The sequence below is a fragment of the Carlito syrichta genome, unplaced genomic scaffold, assembly GCF_000164805.1.
Source record: "Carlito syrichta isolate Samal-C Ts95f unplaced genomic scaffold, Tarsius_syrichta-2.0.1 Scaffold307107, whole genome shotgun sequence".
NCBI lineage: Eukaryota > Metazoa > Chordata > Mammalia > Primates > Tarsiidae > Carlito > Carlito syrichta.
The window spans coordinates 1251882-1275017 of record NW_007251203.1 but is presented as its reverse complement, the minus strand read 5'-3'; the positions used below and the strand labels follow the sequence as shown (position 1 = coordinate 1275017).

Below are 23136 nucleotides of genomic sequence, written 5' to 3'. Positions count from 1 at the left end.
TAATCACCAGCAGTCTCTTTGTGTCTCCTGAGAGGGGACATATGAGTGGTTTGCTAGATTTATGATGTCTTTTGGAGGGGACAGCCCAGTGCAAAGGGTTAAATATGGTCAGTTCAGACTGAGATATTCTGTAAGTATAACATACACACTGGATTTTCAATATTGAGGATGAAAAAGAGAATGGGGCAGCCTCTTTCAAGTCTCCTCCTGCTGTGGGAGCTTTTCTGTCATCTTAACAAATCCTACTTTTTAAAAAAAGGAAAAAGTGCCGGGCTCGGTGGCTCAGCCTGTAATCCCGCGCCTTTGGGAGACTGAGTTGAGTGGATTGCCTGAGCCCGCGGTTCGAGACCCGCCTGGGCAACTTGGTGAGACCTCATCTCTACAATAAAAATTAAAAATCAGCCGGGCGTGGTAGCACATGCCTGTAATTCCGGCTACTTGGAAGGCTGAGGCGGAAGGATCGCCGGAGCCCAGCAGGTCGGGGCTGCAGTGGCCGGGAGCGGCCATTGCACTTCAGTCTGGGTGACAGAGTGAGACTCCATCTCAAAAAACAAAACAAAACAACAAAAAAAAAAGAATGAAAAATATCTCATTAAATTTTTAAATATTGGTTACATGTTGATAATGCTTCAGATTTTTAAAAAGCTAAAATTAATTCAGCTTGTTTCTCTTTAGATATGGCTACTGCGATCTGTGGCTTGACTATATTTTTGTTACACAGTATTGATCTAAATCTCATCTTAAAGGCCCAGATCAGTTTTTCATCGACTAATAAACTTTTATCTTCTGAATTATAATACCAATCTTCTTGAACATTTATTCCATACCCCTGCGCCTCTCCTGTTTTAATATACTAAGCTTCTTCAAAGTCAGGATAACTCACCATAGTGCCTTTCATATAGTGGACACTGTATATATTAGATATGCACAGGCCTGCATATCTGACTTGGCTAATATTACCATTTTATTAAAGAGGATACTTAACAGAAATTGATGCCTGTTGTGATGTTTTTGCTTAAGTTGGTGGGCATTGGGGGAAGTGGGGGAGAGACATTAGTCTTCTCTAGCCTTTAAAATCTGACACTTTTAACATCTCCCAAGTGTATCCAACCACCCCAGGCTTCTCTGATAGCTCTGGACTGCTGTGACTTTACTGCCATCTAGTGTCAGAATTGGAAAACTGTAAGGTCAGTATTTTGTCTTTCCTTTCTTTTTTAATTTTAAAGATGTGGGGTACAGTTCAGGATTAGGTATACAAGTGGTCATCGTACAGGTAAAGTTTGGGCCTCCCTTTGGTCCTTAGACTTTCCTTTCAACGGGAGAAGGTAGACCATCTTTCCTGTGAATGTGGGCCTATTCTTTCACTAAGCAAATTATCAATAAGAACTTATTTAATTTCAGCGTAGGAAATCTTTATTTTCCTTCTTGGACTCTCTCCTTGGCTTTCATGATAATATGCTCTCTTGTTTTTGTCCTCATGTTTTTCTCTAGCTGTTCTCTCATTCTTCTTTAACACCCATTTCTCCCTTAATATAATTTTTAGCCCTATGTTCTGGCTCTGCTGCTCTTTTTTTTTTTTCTGTTTTCATCCATATCCATGGCTCTATGTACTGTCTGTTTACAGACACATTTATATTTATAGCCAAAAAACTCCTCTGAGCTTGAGACGAAGTATCTGTAGTTGTTTACCTAGATGTTGCCTGAACATTTTAAATTTAACATGCTCCCATCAATATGTAGATCTTCTACCCGCATTCCTATTTCCAAATTTGTTTTTCTAATTTCATTAATCTATCATTAATCTATCATTCTAAAATTCTGGAAATCAGCTTAGCATCCTCTGTCTTTCACATTTTGTTTGCAAAACATAAAGTGTATCTCACTGAATCTGAAAGGTATTAGCTTTTAGGTGCATGTAAAATGTGTGATCTCTTGCCTAAGTAGGCTCTCAGTTAGTCTCCTTGCATTTATTCTTAACTGTATTCACATGTCTTATGTATATTTGTTGAATGTCAGCCTCTCCTACTAACCCGAGAGTTCTGTGATGACAGGGACTGTGCGCATTTGGTTCACCGTTGGGTCCCCAGCATTTTGGGGATATCCTGAAACTTGTTTATTTAACACCTGTGTAACCACTCTGGCTAACTGGTGCTGTTAGTATAGCCTCTGTAGTTTTAGTGACTAAGCTTGGATGTATTAGAATTTGTTAATGCTTTATTGCAGTGTTAGTGTTGTATATGATTTCATTTATCATAACATAAATTTAAATTATTTTCTACTTTTTCGCAGGAAACTTAGTTGTGTCTGAAGGGGCAATATATTTTGGGGCAATATATAATCAGCAAGTGTTCAAATGAATTTTAGGACAACAACCTACTAATATACTGAGAACTACCTGTTGATAAGCTGAACATTTTTTCCTTAAGAACGTGAAATTCCATGCTATTGGTTTGTTTCTTAGCATTCTTCTATCTGAAATTTAATGTTCTTTAATTTTAATATGAAAGTATATTTGTTAAATCGTCAATTAAAACCTGTTTGGGCCAGGCTCGGTGGCTTAGCCTGTAATCCCAGCACTTTGGGAGGCGAGTGGATTGCCTGAGCTCGTGGGTTCAAAACCAACCTGGGCAACTTGGCAAGACCTCATCTCTACAATAAATAAAAAATTAGTCGGGCATGGTAGCGCACTCCTGTAGTTCTGGATACTTGGAAGGCTGAGGCAGAAAGATCCCTGGAGCCCAGCAAGTCGACTCTGGGATGGCCGTGAGTGTGCCACTCCATCTCAAAAACAACAACAACAAAACCTGTTTGACTCTGTGTTTTTTAAATAGAGGCTAATGTATTGATAGTTTCATTTAACAATTTTTGTTTGCATTGATTTTTAAAGATGATTTTGCTTTATCAGATTTTGTTAGTAGGGCTTATTTGCCTACTTCAAGTTGATAATATTGCTCAATAAAGCAATTTAATTTATGGGCAGAGCATGCTGGCTTACACCTGTAATCCCAGTACTTTGGGATGCTGAGGCGGGGAATCACTTGAAGCCAAAAGTTTGAGATCAGCCTGAGCAGCATGGCAAGACCCTGTCTCTAAAAAAAAAAAAAAAAAAAATTAGCCGGTCATGGTGGTATGTGCTTGCAGTTCTAGCTACTTGGGAGGCTGAAGTGGTAGGATCGCTCGAGCCTAAGGATTTCAAGGCTGCAGTGAGCTATGATCGTGCTACTGTATTCCAGTCTGAGCAACAAAGCGAGACCTTATCTCTAAAATAAATAAAATAAATATTCTTTTAATTTAGATAGTTTAACTTATAAAAGTAGAAACAATTTATAAAAAGTTGGTATTTAGAGATGGGCAGCCATCTGCATACTGAGGATGCAAACTCAGCAAGGATTTAATAGATGCATAGCAGTTTCTTATCCTTGGCATTATTAGCATTTTGGACTGGATAGTTTTTCGTATATCTGTGTGTGGAAAGTGTCCTTGACACTGTAGGATTTTAGCAGCATTACTAGCCCCTACCCACCCATGGTACTCCCCACCACTACTTATTTTGTATTTTTTTAGAGACAAGGTTTCACTATATTGGCCAGGCTTGTCTCAAACTCCTAACCTCAGGTGATCCTCCCGCCTCAACCTCCCAAAGTGCTGGGATTACAGCCATTCACCCAACCCAGTCTCCCCCCCACTATGATAACCAAAAATGCCTCTAGACATTGCCAAATTGTCTGGGGATTGGGGTGGGTAAATTACATACCACTTGAAAAACTAGTCGTTTCTGTACTTAGAAGGGGGTAATAGACCATGAAATGTGTTGTTTGGAAAAGCTTTGGCATTCCTAGGTGTTTTTGAGAGTGTGATAACTGTGTGTCATGTTGTTAATGGTAAAGAGAAGTAGAAACTATAGGACTATATGTGTTTTACATTTTAAAACTTGTGCTTGCTTAGAATAAACTTTTACACTTAGCCACCTGGTTCTGTTCCAAACTATGAAAAAGGGTGCATTCTAAATCATATTTTACTAATACAATTTTATTTTGTTAACCGAATCAGCAGTTGGGCGGTGGTAGGAAAAGGGAACCAAGATTGGAAAATGAAGAATAAGCTTATAATCCGTGCTTTTGCATTGTGTTTGTATAAGTAGGGTATAATTAACTTACTTTTTTTTTTCCCCCAAAGGGACGTGAGAGATGGCTTTAGAAGAAAAAGTTTCTACTCTTCCCATTACGTGAGAGACCGGTCTCCTCATAAAAGGGACGCTCCTTTTTTCAGAGAATCACCTGTTGGCCGAAAGGATTCTCCACACAGCAGATCTGGCTCCAGTGTCAGTAGTAGAAGCTACTCTCCAGAAAGAAGCAAAACATACTCTTTCCATCAATCTCAACATAGAAGTAAGTATTTTTATGACTTTTCCTTTTTCTTTTACAACTTCCGCTGATGAGAATATACTGGATCAGATTGCCTTATAGATATTATAAGAAAGATTTTTAAAAAACTTTTTATTGTGAAAAACTTCAAACTTGCAGAAAAGTTGAAAGACCATAATAAACACCACACATACATTTATTGAACTTTCTGTAGTTTTGTAGTACATGACATTTCACCTTTAAGTTTTTCAGCATGCAAAACAACTCTTTGCACTCTTGCCTGAAATTTATATACTCTCATATTTTCCAGTAGTTCCTGTGTCAATCTAACCTCTTTAATCTTCTATCAGGTGATATCTATATATATATCAGATATATTTTTTATATCAGATTCATTTTCCTTTAAAAATATCAGTGGTCTTCCCTAAGTATATGGTATAGCCTTGTAGGATTTAAAACTAAAACCTGCCTTAAGTTTATTCTTTTCCAATTTCCAATTTTTAAAAAATTTAGAATGCCTTGATATATGTGGCAGTCTGTGCAATCATAGCATGTCAGCCTACCTGAGTTGCTTAATATGTATTGAAATAAATGCAAACCATTCCTTGTGGCTTCTGTGTGCAAAGCACTGTGTTAGATACAGTGACTCTGTCATAAAGGAAGAAAATATACACACACATACCACGCACATTTTTCACCAGCTAATAATAAATTTATCAAGATGTTAATATATATAAAATATAACTTTGGTAGAAGAACTGTTATGTTGTAAATGACTCAACGTGACAGAAGCATGTCAAGGCGAGAGAGACATATTCTCATTCTAGGGATAGAAGAGCATTCATGAAGGAGATGACGTTTAGACTCATTCTTAATTCAGACTTCCACAAGTGAAGAATTGTCTTCTAATTAGAAGAAATTATGAGCCATGATACAGAAAACAGAACAGTTCAGGATATTTCATTTTTTTTCTAACTTCCTTCTCATTAACTGTTTTTTCAAATAATTGGAGTTTAATTCAGCAGCTTCTGCCTCCTGCATGATGAGAGTGATGGAAGACCACTTGGAGTCATCAGATTGTCTTCCCTTGAAGCTGTTGCTAGGTTCTTGATTTTGGCAGACATTTATCAGTTGTCTATTATTTGCAGAGATAGGTAGGGTGGGGCTTCCAAAACATGTATTTTTGGATACAGGTGTATGAATGATCATGCAGGAGCCAAGAATGTCATTTGAAGGATTTAAAACAAACATAGCCACATACATATGCCTGATTGCTTAAAATGTGCTTGGTACAGTTCGGGTAACTGGAAGTTTTACTGTCGAGTTTAGTGTTAATGAGTTTTTTCTCTTTTACTTTTATACATTCTACCACCACCACCACCACCACCACCACCACCACACACACACACAGACACACACACAGGCATGCACGCATACATGCACACACATACACATAAAACCTTCAAGAAGATAAACAGCGCTCACATGCATAGACATATCCAGAGTTAGCCAAATACCTTCTAAGAATTTTTTTTGTGGGTGTGTATAATTTAAATCCAAATCCAATAATGATTTGATTAAGAGAAAGAAAATATCCTTGGAAACTGATTATGAACCCTTTTTAACAAAACATTAGTAAAATGGAAGCTTGAGATTCTTACTTGACATCTTGTAGTGAACTTGTTAAGAAGATTATTGGTGAATTAGTCTTATTTTTCCATTTCTTCTCAAAAACAGATTCTGGGAAGAACGTCTTCTGTTGATCTACTTTTGGCTTCTTAGTGGCTGAAACTCTAAATATTGAGATGAGATGTGGATGAGCCACAGTATGGTGCTCCTGTCTTAGGGTCTCCAATATGCCTTACCTATCCTTGAGATCTAATGCCTTTAATATCTGGAGTGATGAAAAGATAAAGCTGATAGACCAAAATATGGGGTAAATCAAATGAAACAGAGCATATGACTTGGCTAATACCTACATGTTTTGTTTTTTTAAGTCATTTAACTTTGAAAGTAAAATTCTTTAATCAAGAGAAAAAGTTTATTCTTTACAAGTACCTTAGTTGACTCCTTAGCTATTTGGGCCGAACTATGAACATTTTTTTCTGTGTTCTTTTTATGCTTTTAGAATAGTTACATAGCTGGGCGCGTTGGCTCAAGCTTGTATTCCCAGCACTTTGGGAGGCCAAGGGCAAGAGGACTGCCTGAACCCAGGGGTTTGAGACCAGCCTGGGCAACTTGGGAGATCTTGTCTCCACAATAAATTCTCCCCCCAAAAAATCAGCTGGGTGTGGTAGCATGCGCCTATAGTTCCAGCTACTTGGAAGGCTGAGGTGGAAGGATCACTTGAGCTCAGCAGGTCGAGGCTGCGGTGGCCATGAGTGTGCCACTGCACTCCAGCCTGCGTGACAGAAACTCCAATTCAAAAAAAAGAAGATCAATTACATAAGATCATCTTGTAAAAAAAGTTCATGGAGAAGTCTTGCTTTAAAAAATAATTAGAATTAATATTAATAATATGTAATTATTGTTCATATTTAGAATGCCGATTTTTGCTTTAAATCTGTCACAAATATTGATGGTATCTGGCTTTTCTTCAAAAAAGGACTGAGAAACAGAAATCTTCATTTAAATTAGCCAGGCGTGGTAGTGTGCACCTGTATTTCCGGCTACTTGGAAGGCTGAGGCGGAAGGATCTCCTGAGCTCAGCAGGTCAACACTGAGGTGGCCATGAGCGAGCCACTGCACTCCAGCCTTTTAAAAAGAAGAAATCTTTAATTATCAGTCACTTAAGCTGTGAAGGTTGTCTTAGTTAACCTTGTGTCCTTTCCCCTTGTTTATTACGTTGTAATTCAGTCTTCTAATATAAATTGAAATTTTGACAAAGATTTTAAATGTTTTTATAAATATAAAAAACAGGTTGAAATAACACTTTTCTTATGCTTTTATTTTTAAAATTCATTAACTTTTGATTTTTTGCTTTTTGTTCTTACTTTTTAGAGTATTTTACCTATTTTAATAATCACCAGTGGTTTGGTCCTGGTAACTGTTATAAGGACTTCATAATTCGTATATGCATTTGATATTTCTCTTACGTTCTTAATTATAAGCCACAGAGTATTTTACTACCTTTTTTTTTTTTCTTTTTGAGTTGGGATTTCATGTTGTCACCCAGGCTGGAATTCAGTGGCTGGAGTGCTGTGATTACAACTCACTGCAGCCTCGACCTTCTGGGTTCAGGCGATTTCTGCCTCAGCCCTCTTGAATAGCTGGGACTACAGGCACACACATCACCATGCCCAGCTAATTAAAAAAAATTTTTTTTTACAGAAGAGGTCTCACTTTGTTGCCTATGCTAGTTTTGAACTCCTGGGCACAAATAATCCTCCTGCTTCAGCCTGCCCAAGTGCTGGGATTACAGGCATGAGCCACTACACCCAACCTACTACATTTTAATTTAACTGCTTATTTCTCATTTTGTGCTGATACACACACATTTTAAATTAAGTGTCTTATACTTAGCCTTTCAAATTAATCTTATGGAACTTTGTGTTACTTCAAACTAATTATCCTAAATCAACCTGTTGTTTTTATCCTGTACTTTACTTGCAAGTATTTTCTGACTATAACTTAGTTGGGCTGACCTGGACATAGCTGTGAGTGCAATATTATTTTCAGTTCCTTTTTGCTGTCTATGTTTACACACTAATAGTGAAGATTGTCTTAGTTAACCTTATGTCCTTTCCCTTTGTTTATTATTATACTTTTCTAATTAAAATTGTTTTGCTATTTGTACTTGTATATTTTTACTTGAAGTTTATTTTTATTGTAATTCATCTAACTCAGTGTCTTCACATTTGTCAACTCTCTCTCCAGTATTTATTTTATGTTTTTCCCCTCTTTGAAATGAATCTTATGTTTTCTTATATCACTTATCTTTTGGATAATAGCGTTCATTAAAATGATGCAGGAAGTCACTAAGTTCAGTCTCTCACACCTGTTCTTTGTTAAAGTTTGTCTGCTGATAAATTTGTTAAATCGCAATCCAGTCCTTCCACTTTTATATGGCTTATTCTTTATAAAAGAATTAAAATCCTTCTCAGTAACATCTACTTAATACTTGTTATCTTAAAGCCATATATAAGGATATTTCTTCCTTTAATGTCATAACCTTTTATATATTGGAAGAGTACCATCATAATCTCCATGATTTTTTTCTCAGGTTTATATATATTTGGTTTCTTTTTTTTTTTTTTAAGTTTTAACACCAAAAATGAACTTTTATTTTGCCAACTGCATTTCATTACTGACTCTTACTGAGATTATAGGCAACTGAAACCTAAGCCATTTTGACATATAATACTATTAAACAAAATGTCCCCAGGCTGTACTTTTTCTTGTGCAATTGTTTATGTGTAGTGAATACATTTTTTAAAATTTGTGTAGAAATACTAAATTTTATCTGGTTAACTGTGGTGGCTTCTTCTGTTGTGTAGAGTTCTTTTCTTTTCATTTAACTTATTTACATTCACTGTTTTTTTTAACACATTCTTTATTGTGATGCTCAGTGGAAAACATCTGTAAACAAACTTACTGTAGTGGTGATGTTCTATAGAGTTCTTAAAATCTCATTTAGTGATCCTGTATGATAGCACCTGATAAGAACAGTATGTTTATTTGCAGATTAGGTATGCCTGATGTGTTTTGTATTATCATTAATAATTATGTTGAGTAGCATAAGACTAAATATTGAAACTTCTAGAGATCTCTCTGTTAACCTCAACCTTTTATCAGCGTACTATGCTGTTATCCAACAGTTGTGATCCCTCATCTTTACTCTTGTCTTCATTTTTACTTGAGGATGTCATGGAATACCTTGTCAGGTGCTTTCTTGAAACTCTTAAGTTACAAAGCATTCTTTTTTTCTATCAAAACAGTGAACAAAAGACTGTCTTGCATTGGTTTTGTAAATCCATTGTGGCTTTTAGAGATGATACTACTTTTTTGTTAATTCTTTCTTAACATTTTTGAGGCTGGGCACAGTGGCTTGCACCTGTAATCCCAGCACTTTGGGAGACTGAGGCAGGAGGATCACTTGAGGCCAGGAGTTTGAGACCAGTCTGAGCAACATAGTGAAACTCCATTTCTACATAAAATTAATGCCAAACTTACCAGTAATACTTAATATTAACTAGGCTGTGTGACATTTTGATTGACTTTTTAAAATATTACTGTTGAAGATTTGCAAATTTACTGCTTTAGTTGGCCCATCATCATTTTTCTACATCTTCAACTTTGAGCCTAACTTCCCCTTTTCTGTGTAATAGAAAAAGACTCAAGACCTGTTGGCTGTGAATACATTTTGAAATCCACATGAATTTTTTAATTATAGCTAAAATTTGAATACAATTTTGAAGTTTAACTCTGCCTTTAGGAGAAGACTTTTCTCTGCAAGTTTGAAGTAGTAGGGATATAGAAATAAGACTTTATCATCAGATCATGTATACTAGGCAGTATAAGAAGGAAGGATAAAGCCATTCTCTTAGCAGCTAGATATCATAGTGTTTCTTGTTTTGAAAGCCACTATATTATGTTAAATACTGACACTGTCTTTTACTCAACAAAAATATATTGAACATAAATGGTTTACCAAGCAAGACAGATCCAATCTCTGTCCTCTGAGTTTATGATCTAGTGAGGGAGACAAACTAACAATTCAATAGGAATAAACATTTTTTATGATATCTGTGTGATGAGCAGAAATTGATGGAAGGACACTGGTGGACAAGGATTATTGGGATGAGCTGTTACTTATGTGGAGTCTCTGAATTATAATTTAATATTTTCTTGAAAAGTCTTGGGCTGTTAATTGATCTAGACTATTAATATGCTATCCTATTAGTTTCTGTAATATATACTTGTTTGAGAAACCATTGTTTACTCACAAGAGAACTTTGTCTATGAATTTCCTGACTGAATCCTAGGAGTACTGACTTTTCTGGGTTCTTAATTATCGAAGTTCTAAAAGAGTAGTTGATTAATGCCATCTGTGTAGGCATTGTATAGCATCCCTGTTTTAGGACTTAGTATGTTCTATCAGTAGCAGCCTTTTGTAATGTGTGCAGATGATGTAATGTTTTATTTCCATGTTTAAAAGTGAACCCATGTGGTTTTAGCTGATGCATTCAGGGAGAACTCTCCCCAGAAGTGCACTTCTAAGTGTTTCTAGTCAATTGGCCTTTACTTCACCTTGTTGCATCTCTGACCTCTGAAAGATGAGCTTGGGGAAAGCAGAGGTGGTGCAAAGCTTTCTCTACCCCTCTACCTGTTTCTTTTCCTTTTTTTTTTTTTTTTTTTTGGTGTCATTAACGTAAGAACGTTTTTCTTGTGTCCCTCCATTTTCTGTTTCATGTCTTCTTGAGTAAGCCAGTAGCTCTCTGAAAAATCATATTCTTCCTCACTAAGAGTCTGAATTCCCTTACCTTCGTCCATGATTCAGAAAAGCAAATCAACTTCTCATTATCTGTGTAGCTCATCAACATTTGTTTATATCTTTTAAATCTTTAGCTGTTAAGAGATGAATGTACTACCTGTGCTATGAAGTTTGTTTTTTTATTGGATTTCTATTCAAAAGTATCTGTTTTGTCCGTTTGCCAAACACTACACCAAGAATCTAATAGTTTTAAGACATAGCCCCAAACTGTGTCATCTGCAATGATGTTTCCTATTTTTTTCTTGGAGTGTCCTTTGTTCCTCCATGGGTTATCAATAATGAATAGCACTTAATAGAGTTGGATGAATCCGGATAGGTTTATCATTGCTTTTCAGCAGGAAAACACACAGGAAAGTATATTTCTGAAAGATCATTATCAGATTTGAATTAGCTATCACATTCAAGGAGTTACCAAATACTTTGAAACTCTTAAGGAATGTCCTGGATGTGTTTTGGGGGCATTAAGCTGCTTCTCCTGTTTTTTATTTCAATTCAATGTGAAAAAGTTTATATGTTGCGCACAGAACCAGTGTTTGAAATTCCTTCTTCCCGATTTATTCTTTTACTCACCAGTATATGGATATGGATTTTGATTTCTGTATTGCTACTTTCAGAATTTGTTTTTCCTGATTTCTTTTCTCCATTCTAATTTGGAACTCTTTTTCTTCAGAAAGTCACATCAAAGGCAGGAATATTTTCAGGCTTTTTATTTTGCTCTCACATGGGGTGTTAGTGTCTGCTTACAAGATTAGATGTGAGATGAATTTGAGATTATGCTAAATAGCTAAGGAGTAGCATCCTGTCAGTTAGAAGGCAGAATAGTGAGTGAAAGAGGCATATCTTAGAGACATTTGTATTTATAGTGTTAGTTGGAGCCAAGGAACAATAGCAGAGCAAAAAGAATTGAGTTTAGGAGGTACACTCACACTGAAAGAAAAATAACCAATTAAAAGAGAGAGAAAGATGTAGTTAGGAAGATGTAGGCTGACAAACCTAGAAGTACAAAGGCATGGAAAATAAATGGTAGACTATTAGGAGAAGTTCCGTGGTTCTGCAGTTCAGCTTGGGTGATTTTACTGGTGTGTTAGGAGATTATTAAATAATCTGAGCCTACTTAAGGCAACATGGATGGGAATCTGTAATGAAGTATGATAATTCCTATGATGTCTGTGAAATTTGGAATCGAAATCAATAAGCACATCCCCAGTGGTATGTTAGTAAACTGGCTCTTCAAGGTTAAAAAGACCAGATTTGTAGCATTTGCTGATATCTGTGGGGTGAAAAATACTCCCATGATGGTAGATTTCAGGCTACCAATGTGTAGTAACTGAACACAAAATTTGGGAGAGATGCGTACAGTCCACCCTCACTAGCTAATGTGGGTTGACCTAATGCTCCATTATACTTCTGTAAAATACCGCTATTCTTATCTCTTAACTTGATTTGATAAAGAACTTGAGACAACTTAATAAAATAAACATTTAATAGAATGGGATTAAATAAATGAATGAATTTTATGTAAAGGGAAATAAGGATAGGACAATGAAGGAATAAAGTTAGTAGTGCATAATAATAAATTAAACCTATCATGAGGCTCTGAACAGTTGCTGTAGATGAACAGTTGCTGTAGATGAACTAAGGTCTGGCCAAAACAAAGCCAAAAGGAATGTAATAGTGTTGACAGTGTACCTCTTAAAAAAATAAGTCAGGAACAAAAAATCAGAGCGACAAAAATTTGCCCGATGCCACAGAGACCTGTGAATTATGAGAAAAAGATACCATCCTCAGCATTATTGCAAGAGTGAGATGGCAATATTTGTATGATATTTCTTGAAACATTTCAAGGCAAAGTGCTGACAATGCCAAACAATTCAGAAAAATCGTGCTCTTTTCTCAGGGAAAAAAAAGTAAAATTGGTAATTTAGATTTACAATAGAAGAATTTGAAATAAATGTTAAGTAGTTTGCATGTTATTGGAAAAATACCTGGGATCCCTGACTAGTATGTTTAGGCTGTTTAGAAAACTGATTTCATCTGCATCATTAATAATTTGCAGATAAGAAAGCTAACAAAATATTTTAAGATTCCAAATATAGGAAAATAAGAAACTCAACAAGTGTCCTTTTTGATTTCTAGTGGTGATTCATCTTTCACTTTTGATTGTATGTATGTGTGTATGTGTAATCCATTACCCATCCTTTGGATGTCACCTTTATGGAGGGAATTAGACTAGGTACTTGGAATGCTGCATAAGACATGATCTTTGTCCTCAACTTTCAATCTTTTATCTTGCTATGTATCTTTCCTCATTCCTTTTTGCCCATGTTATCCTTGACTGGCCTTATCCAAACACTTGCACTTGGCTTCTGGCCATAAACAGAGATTTATTCTGTTTTGTTACTTATTTTTCTTCAATGGTAGTTTTTCAGGCAGCCCAAATTGAAAGCAGGGTAGCACAGAGTTGAGGGTCATCAGAAGATGCTCAGATGTTCCTGTTCTCCTCACTTCTTCTGGGTTCTTCTCTTATTCTTCTTTGGCACAGAGGTGCTGGTGTTGTTAATTCCTCCCTGCCCACCTTTCCCTAGAGTCCGTGCATCCTGGTGCCTTCTTCTACAAACGGCAGAATGAAGGAAAGCCAGAAAGAGGTGAGTTTTGAGCTAGATTCTGATTTGGGATTGTGAAAGGGTGGGAAGCTTGAATTGATCACAGTTATGGAAATGGGAAAAGTATATAGCTCCTCCATTAGTCTATTATTGAAACGAGAAGTTGAGCAACAATAGACCTAGGTACTAGGATTTGGGGGAGGGATTTGTGGGTTGATTCTCTGGTCTAGTCATTCCTGGTCAAGAATAGCCAGGGTAGACAGCTGAGATCTGTAGAAATACATAGGCCATTGGAAGATAGACCCTGACAACAGTGAGTTCAAGCAATTTCTATTTACTTTCTCTGTTCTTTTTTTTGCCATGTGTATCATCTTTTTCTTTGTCCCTTGCTTCTTTTGCCTGTCCCTCCCATTCATGCAACAGGTATATATGAATATATGTATATATATGATAAACCTTCTGCACTGCCTTCAGTGTTCCTTTGCTTCTGCACATGAAATTGCTTGTATCTACTTACGTTAACTTTGAGCAACTACATTCTAGAAAGGTTCTAGACTACACTAGTGGACCATATTTGGCATAGCTACAGTGCTGATGTCCTGTTTGTAAAGAAAGTACTAAGCAAAAGTTTAACAGCAGGTTGTGACAAGATTTTTTTGTTTTTTTGTTTTTCTGTGTTTAGCTGATAAGTGCGAGAGCTGAGACCGTAATTGTACCTTTAAAGAACATAGTGTGCTGTGCTGATTGGTCCAGTGCTTCCTCTCTTTTCAAGGGATTACTTATCTGAATAGGATGGGGAAGACATTGTATCCTAAGGGTAGAAATGTGAGGTTCATCTTTTTACTCAATTTTTGAATGCCTGCTCTTGTCTTTAAGTACTTGAGCTAAGCAGGCTGTGGATATTCATAAATGAGTAAACTGTGATACTTGTTCCTCTGGGAGCTTTTGTTATAATGGGATAGACTGACACTATCACAATACAATGTGAAATTTGCTATGTGCAGTGGAAATAAAATAAGGAATGGCTAAATATATCGTGTTCTTGGGATGCAGTGGTGGTTTGTATCATTTTTCTTTTGATTTTTAAGGTCTACAGGAACTTTTAAAATTTCCTAGTATGAAAGCCTCTCATGCATGGTACCATGAGTTAAAATGCTCTAGAGTTGTCTTTTTAAAAACTATTAGAACTTCAATTGGAATACTCAGCCTAGAGCAGGGGTTCTCAACTTTAGCGCTATTGACAAATGAGGCCAGATAATTCTTTCTTGTGGGGGCTATCCCCTATACCAGAATAGTTAACAGCATCCCTGTCCTATACTTTCTATATGCCAGTGGCACGCTCCCACTTGTGACAATAAAAATAAATCGTCACATATTACCAAATGTCTGGAGTTGGGGAGGTGCAAAATTGTCCTAAATTACGAACCACTTGTCCAGAGAAAGTCTTTTGGGCCTGCAGAACATTGGAAAGAGGTGTTATTCACCACTATCCTAGGTGGTCAGAAGTCTTGGATCCTCCAGGCCCTTACATAGCTGTCTTGACTGTGGCAGGAAGAGCTTAAGAGGCTTTCTGAATGAAGCTGGCTTTGCCTCAGTTTTAAGGTCATCTTATCCTTGCTTTTGCTCTTGACTGCTTTCCTGGCCTTAACTTACTTTCCCGTCTTGACCAGCATCTGTATGACTCCAAACTTGGTGCCACTTTCTCTTTTCCATGCTATTAATGTTGATAATTTTTCTAGCAACTAAGAACAAAGGATTATATGTTAACTTAGTTGACGAATATAGACAATTTAATGAAATGTTTTTCTGTCAGTAACAGCTCACTGTTGTTAATTTTTAAGAGTATATTTAATTAAACCCATCTCTTTGGTAGTTAAAACTGTTAAAGTGTTTTTTCTGACTTAAATTTCTATTAAAAAATGGTGTGCATACAGCACTGTATGAGTGTCTGTAGTGACTAAAGATGAAGATTAATGACTATCTTGTACAGATTCATTTTTAAGCATTTAACAAGTATTCGGGTAATCATTCATGTCAGGCACTGGATTGGTGCTCTGAATTCTAGTTTTCTGATTTTATTTTTTAAATGGTCTAAACATTTCAGGAATTTCCTTTATACAGCTCTCCTTGAGTTTCCCCTTAATTAGGTAGTTCACCTTGGTGGTATCTGTATAGTAACTACCTTTGTATTTTTGTGTTACATTAAAAATTAGCATTTAGGTGCATGGAAGAGGAAGCATTTATGATTTTAAAATGTGTTGCCTTTCTTGAGGTCTCTGTGAGTCCATATTTACTGACTGGCAGTGGTGTGGCCTAGGCTGCTTTATATGATATCCTTTGGTTTGGGGTTAATTTAGATTTTTGGTGGTACTCAGACTCTGAGAGAGAGAGAGAGGTAGTTTTAGATGTTGGCATATTTAATTTAATAAAGTAATGAAAGATTTCAGTACTAAGATAAGTATATGTCCCCCTCTCATTAATTCATTTGTAAAATCACTTAATTAAAAACAAATGAGCTAGAAAAAAATTACATCTTATATTTCATTATATAGGTAAAGAGAGACCTGTCCAGTCTTTGAAAACATCAAGAGACACTTCACCCTCAAGTTCTTCAGCAGTTCCTTCATCAAAGGTTTGTTCTATTTCTAAAAATCAGTTTAAAGAATTACAAAGTAGCCTGGCTTGGTGGCTCAGCCTGGGAAGCTGAGGTGAGTGGATTGCCTAAGCCCACGGGTTCGAGACCCACCTGGGCAACTTGGTGAGACCTCATCTCTACAATAAATCAAAAAATTAGACAGGTGTGGTAGCGCATGCCTGTAGTTCCAGCTACTTGGAAGGCTGAGGCGGAAGGATCGTCAGAGGCCGGCAGGTCGAGACTGCAGTGGCTGGGAGTGGCCACTGCTGCACTCCAGTCTGGGTGACAGAGCGAGACTCCAACTCAAAAAAAAAAAAAGAATTACAAAGTAAATGAGATGGACTGACTTGTACAGATGCTTTTATTCTTATTGTTATCCTATGGGGCTAATTTGTGGCATTTAAAAACTTGAACTTTAAATAACTACAACTTAAAAATAGCTACCAGAGTAAATAGGCAGCTTTCCATAGAGTTTTTTTCCATATGGTATGCAAAAATCAACCCTTGCTCTCATCTTGACCATAAACCAGGTTGGAATAATATTCAGATGGGACATATTTGGTGGATTGTGCTTTTATTTGGGGTGTTGGGGGTATAGGCATATCCTAACATGTACTGTATAACTACTTAATTCTAGGTACTATGTTAAATATATTTTTCTCTTATTAATTCATATAGAAATCTTATCATATAGGTCGGTATATATCTTCATTCTGCAGCAGGGTGAAGGCTCAGCAGATCAATACTTTTCTTTCTTTTTTTTTTTTTGAGTTGGAGTCTCACTCTGTTGCCCAGGCTGGAGTGCAGTGGCATGCATGTTCACGGCCACCCCAGCGTCGACCTGCTGAGTTCAGGCCGTCCTTCCACCTCAGCCTTCCAAGTAGCTGGAACTATAGGCCAGCACTACCACACCCGGCTTATATTTTGATGTATTGTAGAGATGAGATCTTGCCAAGTTGCCCAAGCTGTTCTGGAGCCTGTGGGCTCAGGCAGTCACCTCACTTCGGCCTCCCAAAGTGCTGGGATTACAAGCTTGAGCCACAGCACCTGGCCAATAATTTTCTTAAGAACATAGCTACTCACTCTCACTGTACCATTATTCTCATTCCTACCTTCCTGGCATCCTAAAACATATTGAAAAAATGACTCATGCTTCTGATCCTCAAAAATTAAAAATTTGACAAGTTGCTGTTTCCATTGTTCCTTTCAGTTAGAGGTCCTCTTCACAGATATCACACCCTTTCTATTCAGCAAGGCTGTTGTCTTCACTTTTTGTTCTTTTGACCATTATATTTTTGGACAAAGTGTAGATATCATCTGGCAGTCTGTGCTGGCCATTCATGGGGCAGCTGCTTCTCTGCCTAGAAGAAAAACAAATTCTTTGTGACATTTGTGTCCTCAGAACTTTCCCAGATGTCTGAGGATTCTAGAATGCTGGACTTGAATGACAAAGATTGATTGAATTATTTGGTTTGGTCTTAACCATATTATGGGTGCTTTTACCTACCTGAAAGACTGATTTTTTTTTTCTTTCAGGTAATGAAGGAAGAGTAATTAGTTCCTGCCCATCCAAGCCACTATAAAAAGTTAAATTGTTTTATATAAAATATTTTCTCCTGAAATGCAGTGCTATCTAAATATAAATTGCAACATAGGACTTTGTGCTACATGTTAAAATAGGTTTAATGGGAAACAACCATAAGGGATTTTAGCAATTTTTTGACTGATAGTTTCATGTAAATGCTTGCATTTTTGTTACATAGACCATACATCTTAAAATGGAATCAGAATATCAGAATTTTAGATCCATACTTATTTTATGTATTGGGAAAGTGCAGCCTTCTGTGTTCTTTGCTCAGGGTCACATGGTAGTTTGAGGAACTTTATTATGTAAAAATCCTGATTTGGTGGAGGACCCTTTTTTTCCCTTTTTAATTTGAGAATCATGGAATATATGTGAGAGTTGTTATACAGGTATATTGTGTGAAGGTGAGGTTTGGGCTTCTGATGAGCCCGCCCCAACCCACCCTTCCACCATAATGACATGGTACCCAGTGGGTGGTTTTGTATCCCTTATTCCCTCTCCCTTTTACAAGTACCTAGTATCTTGTTTCCATCCTTGTGCCCAGTGTTTAGCACTTACTTATGAATGAGAAAATGCGATATTCAGTTTTATGTTTTTGTGATAATTCACTTAGAATGATTGTTTCCAGCTGCATCCATGTTGTTGCAAAGGGCATGATTTTGTTCTTTATGGCTTTGTAGTGTTCCATAGTATATATGTACCACATTTTCTTTATTTAGACTACTGTCAATGGGCATCTGGGTTGGTTCCATGTTTTTGCTTTTGTGAGTAGTGCTACGATAAACATAAGAGTGCTGTTGTCTTTTTTGATGAACAATTTATGTTCCTTTAGGTATATTTCCAGAAGTGGGATTCCTGGGTCAAATGTTACTCTGTTTTTCTTTGAGAAATTGGTAGAGGTCTTTTTCATGTAAGCATTATGACCTACATGTAGGACTACTTTTTCAGAGTTTATTTCCTCCTGTTAGAAGTGCAACCCTGAGGGTTCTAGGAGTTAGTTTCAAATGGTCATTTTCAAGTGTTTAATTTAATGAATAGAAAGATTGAGTTATAGTGGGTTTTTGCTTTATTCTTCACTAGAGAGAACTCGTATAAATATTTGCTTTTGTGCTGTAACTTACTCTTAAACAGATATACACCCCCCCTTCCCAAGGGCGGAGGGAACTACATGGAGTATACATTTTTTTTTTTTGATATAATCATGTATGTGTTTTCTGTTTCTAACTTTAAAAAAAAACTTTCCATTACTAAGTTATAATAAATATTATTTTTAATAACTTTTGACCTAATATTATGGGCAGGGCTTTAGATTGAGCTATTGAAGCTTCCCCAATGACTATGAAATACTTCATGTAGATATTTTAGTAAATATTACAGATGACCAGCCAGTAGTTTGGTGGATTTAATAAAGTATGGAAGGAGATCGAGTTCCCTTTTCAATTTTAAGATCTAATTTCAAGTCCAGCTCAACATTTATTAGTGACTTTGGGCAAGTCACTATCATTCAGTTTCTTGTTTTATAAAGTGGGATAATATACCCTACCCTGATCACCTTCATGGAATTCTGTTAAGAAAAATTACTTCTTTTTGTTTGTAAATAAAAGCACTTTGTAAGTGCCATGCACCATAAGATAGAGGGTTTTTACTGGCAGTGTCATCCATAGGAGGTTTATTTGGAATCAGTGTGACTTTAGAGAAATAAGAGATGGGGACACAATTAGGCATGGCAGGGCCTAGTTGATGAAAATGTATGCTGAAGACTTAGAATGGAATCAGTTACCATAGGAGCCCTAAGGAAAGGATTTTAACTTGTGCTTTACAATTTTACATCTTATCGTACAACATAAGCCTTTAAACAGTAGTGTGGGAATTATATCTGATCCAGGAAAGGCATTTTATTTTCTCTCTTTTTATATTAATCCCTATGAGCTGATTGATCTTCAAATTTATGTTAGTATAACAGATTCATATAAATGAATATGGAAAAGAAAGAAAAACTAAAGTACTAAGCATTATTTTAAAGACTCTTAGATCTGTTACCTCTCTTAATTCTCACAACTGCTTTGTAAAAAAAAGTATTAGTAACTCCTACTTTGTAAATGAGGAAACCAAGACTCACAGTGGCATAGGTTATGTATATATAATCATCTACTTAGCAAGTCATTAAACTACAATTCAGACCCAGGTCTGTCTGTATCTACAAAACCCATATCTTGTTTAGTATTGTATGTAGTTAGAGAAAGAACTAGTAGTAGAATCAAAAAATGAATTTTTTTGTAATGAGTAGGATTTATATAATGTATTATACGTTATAAAAATAGCATGTCTGTTGCATTAATTAGGAATGTACCTTAATGAAATTTGGCCACTATTTATTTTATTGAATATAATTAAAGACACAAAGTTGAAATCAGTATGATGTCTTTTCTATTCAAAGTACAATTGTTATATAAATTAATTGTCAGTGTCTTTTGCTTTGTTCCTTAGATGAAATTCTAGAATTGTATGTAAATAAGATTATGAGTCAGAGCAGAGCAAAGGAATTGCTACTTAAACGAATTCTATGTTGAATATTTTTGAAAGAGCAAATAAAGAATGTACCTGTTCTCCATATAAATTTGAAAGTTTATATGATTTTAAGTGTAAGTAGGATGTACTTCTTGGTGTATTTGAAGTTCAAAAGCCCTTGAGAATTATAACAGAAATGCCCTTTTATTTTTATTAGGTGTTAGACAAACCCAGTAGGCTCAGTGAAAAGGAACTTGTTGAGGCTGCAAGCAAGTGGGCTGCTGAAAAGCTAGAGAAGTCAGATGAGAGTAACTTGCCTGAAATTTCCGAGTTTGAGGTAAGGCATAATTTCTCCTTTATGTTTCACATCTGAACGTTTTGTCTGGATTTTAACTTATGGGTGGAAAATATTTGGTTTATTTTAATACTTTAAAATATATCCTAATGGATTATGGGTATTAAAATTTACCACACAGATTGATTGACTACAAATGACTCTGAATTCAGTAATCATACTCTGAATGTCTCCAGTTGTTTAGGAGTGTAAGAATTGTATAAATATGGAGCATAAGAAAAAGGCATTATTTACTTATTTCTTTTAATAGGCTTTGCTGTTAAAAGTATTTCAGGAAATCATGCTAAGCTACCAGTCATAAACCATGAATTTAGAAGAAATATCTAATTTGACCTTGGATTGCCTACTATATTTATATTGCATGTTGTATTTTATATTGTATGTTATCTCACAAATGTACCAAGAAATGAAATTATTCATTGTTGGGACTACTTGAGACCTTTGATGAGTCTAAAGTGCCAAAAGATGAGAACATTTTTGGACCCATAGAAAATGATTTGTGACATGTTTGTATTAAAACATCTGAAAGTGAACTAAAAAATTTCTCTATAACCTATAATACCTCTAAAACAGAAAATTGACTAATTATTTGACATGGTAGGTAGAAAATATAAAATATCTCACACAATGACAAATTATTTATATTTGAAGGAGAATTCTGGCTTTTTATTCTACTTTTGGATAACTTTTATAGAAGATACAAGCATTGGTATATAAAAATAATACTTAATTACATCTTCACAAACTGTGAAAAGATCCTTTCCAAAATAATTTATGCTGCTTATAAAAAGTACAAACCCCATCAGAACTTATGCAAATAGAACCTTTCTTTTTTAAAATGCTTATCTATCTTTTAGATATCAATTGTTTCTAAGTAGCTCAAGGTTTCTTTGTTATTGTAACTATAATAGTAAATATTTGTGCATATTCTCAAATGTATCAAAAACACCAAGCTATCCCTCTTTGGTACTTTTCCAGCACTATTTAAAAGCCTGAACAATACAGTAATACATTTAATAGGACTATTTTGGTTATTTTCTTAATAATTTAGAAATGGTATTACATTAATAAATAAATGTGCTTCAAAATTGCTTTTTTATAGTACTTAAAACCAAAACTTCCTAAAAGACTAGTTTCTTGTTTAATTCATCTTCAATTAGCTATACTTTATTAATATATGTACATATTTAGGCATTATTAATATACAAGCAAAGATTTATATAATAGTGGAGTTACCTCTGCTCCCATTATTTTTTTTATTTGTGTGTTTGAGTCGGAGTTTTACTCTGTCTCCCAGGCTGGTGTGCAGTGGCACTCTCATGACTATTGCAATCAATCTGCAGGGCTCAGGCAGTCCTTCCACCTCAGCCTTCCAGGTAGCACCACAATGTCTGGCTAATTTTAAAATTTATTTCAGAGGTGTAGTCTCGCCAAATTGCCCAGGCTGGTCTCGAGCCCCTGGGCTCAGGCAATCCTCTTGCCTCCATCTTCCAAAGTGTTGGGATTATAGACGTGAGCCACCACACCCACACCTGACTTGCTCCCATTATTTTTTATTTCTCTTAATTTAAAAAAAAAATCTTACTGCCATTCTCAAATTTAAATATTCAACTTAGATTCTGTCATTGCTTGAATGGATCTTGACATTGAATGGACTTTTTAAAACCTCTGGTTTTTTTCCTCCAAAATTTATCTGGAATTTGCTAGATTTTGAATTAATGAAAAGTAAATAACCCTAAAAACCTGTAAGTGGAGTTGCAGGTCAGACACAACTATTGTTGGATCAAAGGCAAGATATGGAAGAGTAGGATTGAGATTACATCTTAGTATGTTTGTGACTTGGTGTGTATCATTCATGTTGAATAACAGCATCAATTTTATACCATTCTCTAAAATGATTTTCAAGGAGATTGGTACTTTTCCATACTGGAAATAAAGCAGTTGGGAAATTTTTGTGATAGTCTTTGTAAACTTAATTCCAATATATCATTACTATTTTGTTCATTTAATGTTTTGCTCATTAATAGTTTGCTCATTTGTTCTCGGACTGTTGTTAAATAGTTACTCATGCAGTGATTCATGTTCTTTGTGAAATAGAATTTTGACCTTGGTCCTGTAAAATTGTATCTGATTTGACAATAACTTGGAAAGAAAGAAGGTCTTTGCTAAGAAAGAGCTGTTCATGTGTGTATGCGTGCACACACATGTGTGTGTTTAAACTAGTGGCAATGCTAGATTATATTAGTTATTTGAGTAATGGTTCATGTACTTGAGAAACATTGTGTAGATTCATTTTTATGAATTGAAAGAGATTGAACGCTTGTGTTTCCAGCTTGTCTTCTCTTGCTGCCATTGGTATACTACACCATACCAGTATATTGAAGAAGAAAAAGCAAACTTTATTAGTCAGTCTATTTGGGAAATGCTAGTTTTAAAAGTTAGAGCTTGATTTTGATGTTTCAGTACTTTTAAAAGATTGTAATATATTAATATGCCTCAGTGTTCAGTAAAAGGATGATGAATAATAAAGTTACCATAATTTGCCAAACTTTTGAATATGACATTTTTTCAGTGTATATTTTAGGATCAGTGT

At 35.7% G+C, this 23136-nt stretch overlaps 1 protein-coding gene across 4 annotated transcripts in view; it reads left to right on the top strand.

Moving 5' to 3' along the window:
* PPHLN1 (periphilin 1) overlaps positions 1 to 23136 on the top strand; it is a 115210-nt gene that overhangs the window by 52463 nt on the left and 39611 nt on the right. For 2 of the 4 annotated variants that reach the window (XM_021715426.1, XM_008063858.1), the window contains 4 exons: positions 4177 to 4388; positions 13443 to 13502; positions 16013 to 16092; positions 20406 to 20525. In XM_021715426.1, coding sequence (XP_021571101.1) covers positions 4177 to 4388; positions 13443 to 13502; positions 16013 to 16092; positions 20406 to 20525 — 472 coding nt within the window. The remainder of the gene's footprint in view (positions 1 to 4176; positions 4389 to 13442; positions 13503 to 16012; positions 16093 to 20405; positions 20526 to 23136) is intronic. The other 2 variants (XM_008063859.1, XM_021715427.1) reach the window with 1 other exon arrangement.